General features: G+C 43.4%; 1 protein-coding gene across 1 annotated transcript in view; it reads right to left on the bottom strand.

The window, feature by feature from the left end:
• Rras2 (RAS related 2) overlaps positions 1-10156 on the bottom strand; it is a 75635-nt gene extending 65479 nt beyond the window's left edge. Inside the window, exons 1-2 of the mRNA XM_033763916.1 lie at positions 10058-10156; positions 208-274 (exon numbers count right to left, since the gene is read on the bottom strand). Of these exons, the coding sequence (XP_033619807.1) occupies positions 208-274; positions 10058-10156 (166 nt within the window). The remainder of the gene's footprint in view (positions 1-207; positions 275-10057) is intronic.
• Positions 10157-10671: the final 515 nt, after the last annotated feature.

Here is a 10671-nt window from a genome sequence, read left to right as displayed (position 1 = left end):
GGGCCAAGGCGGCAGCGGGGCCGTGTGTGACCGTAATTGCGTGTGTCGGGGATTATGTGGATGAAAAGTAATGGCGTGTGACGGCGTGTGTGAAAAATAGAACTGTCGTCATATTAGCTCACCTTGTGGGAGAGAACATCCTAGTTTGAGTGCAGATGGTGATCGTGCTGGTGTAAAAAACAGTATGCAGCCATAATTGAGGATTACAGCTGTCACAGTAATTCAGTGTGCGATGGGCTACGGCTGGCGACAGGGTGTGAGGAATGTGACAGTGCTTGAGCAAGGGGAATAAATCAATGATTGAGCTTACACGGACAAGGACGGATGTGACAGATTTTGTGTGTGTAGCTACAGTGTCTCCCTAGCTGTGCTTGTATGCGAAAAATGTGCGATGATTGCCTGTGAGGAGTGTGAGTGTGGGAGACGAAGTTGTGTTTGCTGTGCTGCGAACTAGAGATGCTTTCTTGTGCAAAATTGGAGTTTAGCGTCAAGTAGAGACAGCTGGGACAACAAGCACTTTATAAGCCATAGTGATGAGAGCTAAAACTACAGAAGCGACATGTAAACTCAGGAGAAGCCCTCACCCCAGAGTTGGGTGGTCCGAGTAAGGCTTCCCGGGAAGACCTGAGGAATAAATATTATAGATAGATAAGTAATTGGAAAAAAGTATTCCAGGGAAAGGAAACCATGTATGCAAAAGTCAGCTGAGGAAGAATTATGTCTGTGAGTTAGAATGTGTTGACAGAGTTTACATGCCAGTGACTGTGAATAAAAAAATGATTATGTGCATATCAGTTTGACCAAATATAGGAGGAATCACAACTCTCAGTGAAATCAGCATAGGGTAATAATTAAGGCCATGGGCTTTGAGGCCAGACCAGATCAAACCCCACCTCTTTCACTAAGGGTGTGAGGGTGAATTTAAATCTGTGCCTCAGTTTTCTCTTCTCTAAAATAAAGACAAGTAACACTATCTCTGTGGATATTTTAATAAATACACATGACAATACATATAAAACACATAAAAAGTGATGGCATGAAGTAAGCGTTTGTAGTGGATTTGGAACATGTTCTTTTTTTTTTTGGTTTTTTGAGACAGGGTCTCACTATGTAGTTGAGACTGACCTGGAACTCACTATGTAGCCCAGGCTGGTCTCAAGCTCACAGTGATCCTTCTGCCTCAGCCTCCTGCGTGCTGGGATTACAGGCGTGCACCACCATGCCCGGCTGGAACACGTTCTTGGACACATTTAGTGACTCACTTGGAACCTTAGAATGATGCAGAAAAGATGCTTCCTTATTTCCAAGGCTAGGTTGGGAGAGCTCCTCCGGCTTTCACCTGTTCTGTAGGGATTCTTGCTGTGGGAAACTAAGAAATCTGGTTAGCATGAGACTATCACGCTAGACGGTCACATGGAGACATGATAGTCACAAGTCCCCCTGAGCGCCCACCAGACATCATCGGCCAGCCGTCTGAGCCATACTTTGAGGACACCCAGCCCTACAGGGCCTTCAGGTGCTGCAGCCTCTGCTGGCATCTGCTGCAACTGCATGAAAGACCCCAAGAGAGAACCCGGTTCAGTCTTTCCTGAATTCCTGACCCACAAAATTATGAGCAAAATAAAATTATAAACTGTGTGTGTGCGTGTGTGTAGTCCCGGGCCTCATGCACACTAGGTAAGCGTTCCACCACTAAACCATACTCCCAGCCCCAGCAGCATTTTTTAAATATTTTTTATCCTGCACTAATGGCTAGAAAAGCCACAATAACAGGAATAGGAAAGAAAGGAAAGAGAAACCTGTATCAACAAGAAGTCCTAAAAAAGAGACAGGTATGTTTCCCATAATGCCTATCAGTCAGTATATCTAGTCCTGTAATTTCTCATAAGCCTTCAAGACCAAAAACATAGCTAAAGAGTCCTTCTTCCAGGAAGACTTAGAAATGATGGTCAAATCTAAAGGACATATAAATGGGGGAAAAAATCCTCTGAGGAGGGAAAAAAAGAACAAAAGCAACTATAGCCACCGCAGTCACTTGTTGAGGAATATCAGGTGTTGGTCCTAAAGCAATTATAATTAGTGTTCTGTGACTCTGCTTCTGGAAGAACACTCAGAGGATCTAAGCCTCGTGATAGTTCAACCAATAAAAGGAAAAGAGGAGAAGGCAATTATAAATACAAGCTGGTGAACATATGTGTGCCCAGTGACTACAGAGTTTTCCGGGAGAAAACTCATTTTCACAAGATCCTATTTCAAGAAATCTATGCTTAGCTGCTTTTCTACCTAACCAAGATTTCCTTCCCTTCCTGCTCTGAACCATTTCAATCCCTATATATAGAACCAATCCAACTCTGAAACTTGCTACTTGGAACAGCATCCAATTTAAAACTTACAAATGATTTGTTTCTGAAATTTCTCACTTAATATTTCCTGATTGACTACAGTGAGCAAACCATGGGTGAGGGGAGCACTATAGTATCTCTGAATTCCCTCGCTATGCTTTGGGAGCGACTTACTGTCACTCCAGATCTACTTAAGATCATTAACTTTCCTAGCTGCCCACAGCAGTTAGTCAAAGGATGAACAGATGACAAAAGTCAAACCAATCAGGAACAGATTCAATGTCATCCATAGTTTTCACTGAGATGCCACTTCACATCCACAAGGGTGACCTTAATCAAAAAGACAGATCATAATAAGTATTAATGAGAATATTAGGGAAACAGAATATTAGGAAAACTGGAAGCTTCTGCACTACTAACAGGAACATAAAACAGAATCACTGCTTTGGAAAACTATGACAGTTCCTTAAAAGGTTAAATATATGAGAACTCTTCCCATGAAACAACAATTCTACTGCAGTTTCATATCCCCAAGAGAAATGAAAATATATGTCTATTCCAAAACTTGTACAAAGGGGCTGAAGGTTTATCTAGGTGGCATTGCACCTGCCTTGCAAGTGCAAGGTCCTGAGTTTAATCCCTGGCACTAAAAAACAAAAACAAAAAAAAAGGGGACATGAATGTTGACTCCAGCATTATTTATAGTGGCAAAACATAAGAAATTGTCCATCAATTTATGAATGGTGTCTCAGCAACAAGAAAAGTGACTAAGATTCTGCCAGCAAGAGTGGAATCATTGCTGTAACACTACCTGAGTGCCTGGTTCAAAAACCTTTGGAAGTAGGGCCAGGGTTTTGGCTCAATGGTTCTGCTGCCTGTCTTGCAAGTGCAAGGGCCCAAATTCAATCCAATCCCCTAGTACCAAGGGGTGGCGGGGACAAAAAGCCTTTGGAACTAGTTCAAGGGAGGAGTTTGGAAAGATATGGAAATTCTGGCTGGAGAAACAGCCTTAGAGTACCATAAGCTGAGCTTGATGGAAGTTTCTTGTCAGAGCTCAGAGGACCAGAATGCTGACAGTAATGCAGCCAGTAAAGACCAGACTCAATAGGTTTCAGTTGGGAAGAAAGACTCCATTGGCTGCTGCACTCCAGGCCACATGTGTTTTGCTTTGAGAAAATGTGTCTACATTTTGCTCATGTCCTGAGACTTTGCAGGAGACTGGGGTTAAGGATAATAGACTAATTAATCCGGTGAGGAAATTTCAAGGCGCTCCAAATTGAGACTGTGGCATAAAAACTGTTGGGGACTTTTAACCAGGTTTATACTGAAAATCAGAAGCAAAACATCCCATTTTAAAAGTTTTCAGTTTTTCCACAAAGTGTTTGAAAAGACAGTGGAGGAGACATTGATTACTGAAAATATTTGCATTAAGTACTTCATATCGGGACAATTAGAAAAAAGTGGCTTAAGGGCATGTTAGGAATCAGCAAAATCCCACCATTGGAAAAGCTCAAAATTTAAAAAGTGAAAGACTTTTCTTTGAGAAAAGAGGCCTAAGGCTTAGTGCTCCGTAATAGTCCCATAAGGAATTTGTTCCCAGGGATTTATTTCACAGTGATTAGCCATCTAGACATTCAGAGGCCTTGATAGGCCAGGGATTTAGATAAGTGGTGCCGCAGCCTGCCTCTCAAATGCAAGGACCTGTGTTCGATCCCTGGTACCAAAAGCAAAAACAAAACAGGCCTTGATAGCCATGTTACAAAGGAACCTGGCTACTGCGTGGGCTGGAAGCAGACCTCGATGTCATCCAGGTGGTCTTGGTCTTATGGGCATACAGAACGCAAGAGTGGTGGGGTCAGGGAGGCATCCACCTAGATGTCAGAAGAAAGCCCGTGAGTTCAAGCCGTGTGTCCCTGAGAGGACAGAGCATCGAGCTATGAGAATGAAGATGAAAGTGCCCTGGAGACCCCAAGAAGTTGCAAAACCCACGAATGTGGAATGTCTGAAGAAAGCCATAAGGAATGCACAAAGCCAGTGCAAGAGAAAAGCTATGAGAGCTACGGCCACCAGCAAAGCCATGAAGGCAGGCTTGCCCACGCCCTTTAGAGTTCACGTCTCATCGCATCTTGCCCTGGGTGCTGGATGTGGAGCAACAGGAATTAATGTTTGCCCTGATGGGTCTCAGTCTTGCCGTGGCCCCGTTACGTTCTCTCTCCCTCTTCCTCCCTTTTGGAATCAGAATGTTTCTCCTCTGCCTTTGTTTCTAGGCAGTGTTTAACTTCTTTTTTATTTTACAAGGACTTGCAGCCAAGAGTTTTCCTTAAGGCTCGAAGGAGACTTTAAACTTGGACTTTTCAGCAATGCTAGAATTGTTTAGATTTGGATGACTCTTAGAGATGGGCTAAATGCATTTTGCACAAAGAGATGGACCCGAGTCTCTTGGAGGCTGGGGACAAATATTATCTAGATGTCCTCCAAGATCCTTATGTGCTCATAGGCAGGGCTTTTGGAAGGTGATTAAATTATGGGTATATTACAGTGACTTGCCAAGAGGCCTAGAAGGACTCCCAGCTTTTCTATATGCTCTGTGCTTCCTGTCTGCCTTGTCACTGTGCCATACCATCCTGCCTTGGAGACAGCCAACTATAAACTGTAAGCCAAAAGAAACCTTTCCTCTTTTCACTTGTGAGTGTAGGATACTGTATCTCAGTAATGAATAAAGTGACTAAAACAGATAAACAAACATGGTATACTCATACAATGGAATATTAGTTGACAATAAAAAGAAATGACGTCACAAACCTTGAAAATATTGTGCCAAGTAAAAGGAGACAGACACAAAAGACTACATGTTGTTTTGTTGTTTTGTTTTTGTTTTTGAGACAGGGTCTCACTATGTAGTTGAGACTGACCTGGAACTCGCTATGTAGCTCAGGCTGGTCTCAAACTCACAGCGATCCTCCTGCCTCAGCTTCCTGAGTGCTCAGATTACAGGTATGTGCCACCACACCCTGCTAAAAGACATGTTATGTGGTTCCATGTATATAAAGGGTTCAAAATAGGAGCTATAGAAACATAGAAAGTAGACTGCTTTTACCAAGATAACAGCAAATGATAATGGATAAGAGATTCTTTTGAGGGAGATGAAATTGTTCACAGTTAGATAGTGGGCCAGGGATGTAGCTCAGTGATACCATGCCTGCCTGGCAAGCACAAGGTCCTGAGTTCGATCCCCGGTACCAGAAAAAGAAAAGTAAACTAAATCCTTAGTATTTCACCAAATAATAGCTTACCCTCTAAAAATAAATCTAGTATAAAGGGAGATTAATCTCCTTTAGAAAAAAAAAAAAAACAAGAGGCCAGGAGTGGTGACGCACGCCTATAATCCCAGCACTCAGGAGGCTGAGGCAGGAGGATCGCTGTGAGTTCCAGACCAGCCTGAGCTACATAGGGAGTTCCAGGTCAGTCTCAACTACATAGTGAGACCCTATCTCAAAACAAAACAAAACAAAAAAACAGTTAGTGGTATTGATTGTACACATTTGTAAATATACTAAAAACTATTGATTATTTAAAGACACTTTAGGGGACAGGGAATAGCTCAGTGGTAACCTGTGTGCTTAGCACATGTAAGGTCCTGGGTTTGATCTTCAGTACCAAAAAAATAAAAACACTTTAAATGGATGAATTTTATTATATGTAAATTCTGTCTGAGTAAAACTATGGAGAAAAAGATCAGTTGAAATATTTTATGTAAATATGAAAAACGTTGCTTTTTACTTCAAAGTGTCCCCAATATCAGCTCTATTCCTTTTTAAAAGTTTTGCCCCAAAACAGGATGCCCAGCAAAAAAGAAGCCCACATGTGCCACCTCACCCAGACCTTCTATCCCCCCCAACGCTTTATCTCTCCCTAGAAAATGCCCGCCTCAAAGCCTTCCACACAAAAACATTTCCCTGCAAAAAATACAAATCACAAAAGACAGAATATGGACAGAGCTCCAACCTGTAATCCTAGCTACCAGGAAGCTAAGGCAGGAGGATCACAAAGTTCAAACCCAGCCTGGGCAACTTACAAAGATCTTGCTTCAAAAATAAAAAGGCTGGGGCCGGGGATTTAGCTCAGCCGTTAGGTGGCCTGCCTTGCAAGCCAAGGACCCAAATTCAATCCCCGGTACCAAAATGAAACAAAACAAACAAAAATAAAAAGGCTGTAGCCAGGCGTGGTGGCTCATGCCTGTAATCCCAGCACTCAGGAGGCTGAGGCAGGAGGATCGCTGTGAGTTCGAGACCAGCCTGGGCTGCATAGTGGGTTCCAGGTCAGTGTCAACTACATAATGAGACCCTGCCTCAAAAAACAAAAACAAAAATAAAAAGGCTGTGAATGTATCTCAGTTCCTCAGTGCTCAAGTGTTTGCTTAGAATATGTGAGGTCCTCAGTTCAATCCCCAGTACTACTAAAATGAGAGAGAATGAATTAATTGTCGCTCAAGCCAATAATAGTCAAATTTTCAATTTAATCTGAAACATTTTCTTCTCAGGTAGCTGGTGGATAATAGGAAATCTTAATGAGAAGAATGACTAGAACCTTGGAAAGAAGGCTGAGAATCTTCCCCTGACCCTCTACAGCCAGACCTTACAGAAAGAAATCCTGAGTGAAGAGGAAATCTCTTTCCCAGTGTCACCTAGCAAGTTATTAGGACACTAGTTTCCCAACTCCTGTGCTTAGAGCACTTGGTGCCATGCCCAGCTGGGTTTTATCCGGAACCCCAAAGAGGTTCACGGTAGAGACAGTCTGATGTAGCCGGTCAAGAGGGCTGTTGACTGCACCATTTTTTACTTAAATTGTGTGACTGTCTAGCTAACATGTTGCCAAGACGTTTCAGTGGGCAGATACAGGGTATTTTTGCTTAGTAGATAGTATTTGGCCTATAATTCGATTTTTTTCTTTTGCTTTTTTGGTTTTGTTTTGTTTTGTTTGTTTTTTGCAGTTCCAGGATTGAACCCAGGAACCCAAGGCCTTGTTCAAGTGCGTTACCACTGAGCTACACCCCCAGCCCTGTTGAAATTTTGTACTGCTTGCCAGTATTTTAAAATGGGATATTTTGTGTTGTGTGCAGCAGTTCAAACCTGCGACCCCAGCTACTAAGGAGGTTGAGGAAGGAGAACAGCAAATTCAAGGCCAGTCTAGGCAACACAGGAACATAGGGAGAACTTGTCTCAAAATCAACAGCTTTGAGCTACAGGTGTAGCTTGTGGTAGAGCATGTGCTTTACCTATGTGAGGTCCAGGGGTTAAATCCCCAGCACAAGAAAAGGAGTTGGGGGAGAAGGAAGGAAAAAAATGTATAGATCCCACCCTATATGCCAATGGTCTTTACCTAGGATGTGTATCTGAATACCCCTTTCAGTGTCTTTTAAAATGAAGAAACTAGGGCCTGGGATTTGGCTCAGTGGTGCCGCTTCCTGCCTCACAAGCTCAAGGTCCTGAGTTCGATCCCCAGCACCAAAAAAAAAAAACAAAAAAAAGTCAAGTTTTTGAGACTGGGCGTGGTGATGCACGCCTGTAATCCCAGCACTGGAGGCTGAGGCAGGAGGATCACTGCAAGTTTGAGACCAGCCTTGGCTACATAGTGAGTTCCAGGTCAGGCTCAACTACATAGTGAGACCCTGCCTCAAAAACAAACAAAAATAAATAAATAAAATGAACAAACTAAAAGTCAGGGGTGTGCTACATGCCTGCAATCCCAGCTGCTCCCAAGTGTGAGGTGGGTTTGCAAGATCCAGGCCTGCCTAGGAAATTTAGCAAGACCCTATCTCAAAAGATAAAAAATAAGGGCCAGGGATTTAGCTCAGGTCCCAAGTTCGATCCCCAGTACCAAAAATAAATAAATAAAAACATTAAGGACATAGTTCAGTGGTAGAATGATTGATTGCCTAGCATGTGTGCAGTCCTGGGTTCAATCTTCAGCTCCCTAAAAAAAGAAAATTGAATAGACATGAGATTCTGTCCATACTTGCTCGATGAAACCTCTCTGAGGTTAGGGATCCAGAATCCGAACTTGTACATTAAAATACTCAGTGACTCTGAGTCATGGCCAAGGTTGAGAACTCCTGGAGGACCAAAGTCTCATCCCTGTCCACTCCTTCTTTCAGGATAAACAATGATTTTCTCGTCTGGAATGCTAATTACTCATCACCATCAAAACCACTATCTACCAAATAGCATCCCTGGCCCATGCCAGAGAACGAGCTGTGTGGGGCGTGGAGAGAGGTATGAAACCAAGGTTCCCCTGACCTCACGTACAGCTGAGTCAGGCAGAGCCAAGGCCCGGGGAGCCGAGTGTCAGATGCTCCCCTCCCTTCCCGGGCGGGAGCTACAGTCCTTATCTCCGTCGGTGGAGGAGCTGCATCCATTTATTTCCTTAATGGGCCATTGCTTTTTAATGTGAATGAACGGCTGGTGAAGAATGAAAACAGCCCAGCACGAGCTGCATGCATCTGTGATGAGACAGAAGCACAAATCTATTCCTTGTTTAAAGATCACGCTGCTAAGAATAGAAGCTGAAACACGCTGGAGAGTGAGCACGCACAGCCCTGAGGAAGGCCCGGATCAGACTGGAGAAATAAATCCATGGTTGAGTAGAGGATGATCCGCTCATACAGCCTTACAGCAGAACGGGCACCCTGAGATCATGCTCTCTAACGCTCTCCTTGCACGGAGGAGACAAAGTCTCAGAGCAGGACGATCCCCCACGTCTTCTAACGCCGAGCACGAGCAGCGCTGGAGTTTAGAAGGCGGGCTCGCCGCCCCAGGTGCATCTCAGTGCCTCAAGGACTGGCAGGGCCACGTCAGACCGTGGCTGCCAGGGAGATGCGAGCAGAGAAGCTCCACTGCATTAGGAAAACAATGAAAAACTCAAAATTACCTCCACGTTCAACAAGGATGGGCTTGAATAAATACTTCTATAGCCATAGTATTGGAAACATGCAATGATTAAAATAACTTGTCCTTAAATCCAGAAATTGAGGTGAGGTGCTATGGTCTGAAAGTTTGCGTCCTTTCAAAATTCCTAATCCCCGCTGGGGATTTAGCTCAGTGGCTCTGCTGCCGGCCTCACAAGTGAAAGGTCCAATTCCTAGGGACAAAGGAAAAAAAAAATCCTAACCCCCAGTGGGATCCTAGGAAGAGGTGGGACCTTGAGGAGGTGATTAGGTGAATCAGGCTCTGCCCTCAGGAACAAGATTACTGCTGCTATAAAAAGAGGTGCCTCTCTCCTCACGTGAGACCACAGAGAAAGCCCAATCCCTCACCAGACTCAGAGCCTGCTAGTGCTTTGATCTTGGATTTCCTGGCCTCGGGAATTGTAGGAATAAATGTCTGCTGTTTATAAATTCCCCAGTCTAAGGTGCAGTAAAACCTTGGTTTGTGAGCATAATTTGTTTCAGAAACCTGCTTGTAATCTAAGCACTTGTATACGGAAGCACATTTCCCCCTAAGAAATAGTGGAAACTCATGATTCCACAACCCCAAAATATTCACATTAAAATAATCGCAATACTGTAATATAATACAAAATAATGAAGAAAATACAAAATATAAAGAAAAATAAACAATTTAACCTGCACTTATCTTTGACAACCTTTGTGTCTGGTGTGAGGGAGAAGGGGGGTATTGTGCTATCACTAACACAATTGCTGCTATCTACACTATTACCTCAGTGGAATCTTTTTCTCTTTGCACAACTTTAACAAGGAACTTGTCCAGTGATGCTTGCTTTTGCCTGCTTTTGAGGATTTTGTGGAAATATGGCATCGCGGTGTTGTTAAGCAGATTCATCACTCACTTGGGTGGTGCTTTTCTACAAAATTTTGCAGTTGCTTGCATGTCACATTTTACTACGCATCTCGCTAAGCTCATTTGAAGTGAGGATTTCTTCCACCTTTTTCTGTTCCACTGTGGATGAGATCTTCTCCATAACCTCTCCTGTTGGGAGATGTCACTCACAATCCCACAGGGAGAGAGAGAGAGGACAAAGGAGGAAGAGGAGGAAGGGGGAGGGAACCATGGGCTCACTTGTGATCATGTGACATTGGGCCTCAGTACCAGCATTACAAGACATCATTTATCAAGTTAAAAGTTATGAGAAATGTTTGCCCATCTTGTGGGACTCTCACAGAAATTACTTGCATATTTAGCATACTACTGTATTTTGTTATAGCTTCCTGAATGGACAAATGCAGTAGGATACAAACAATACATTATATATCATTTAATATTTTAGAAGTTGCAGTGCTAAAGGGCCGGGGATTTAGCTCAGTGGTTCCGCC

The sequence above is a fragment of the Fukomys damarensis genome, unplaced genomic scaffold (assembly GCF_012274545.1).
Source record: "Fukomys damarensis isolate Sample0158 unplaced genomic scaffold, DMR_v1.0_HiC HiC_scaffold_16, whole genome shotgun sequence".
In the NCBI taxonomy this organism is placed as follows: Eukaryota; Metazoa; Chordata; class Mammalia; order Rodentia; family Bathyergidae; genus Fukomys; species Fukomys damarensis.
Note: the sequence above shows the minus strand (reverse complement) of the source record. Positions and strands in the feature narration are given on the sequence as shown.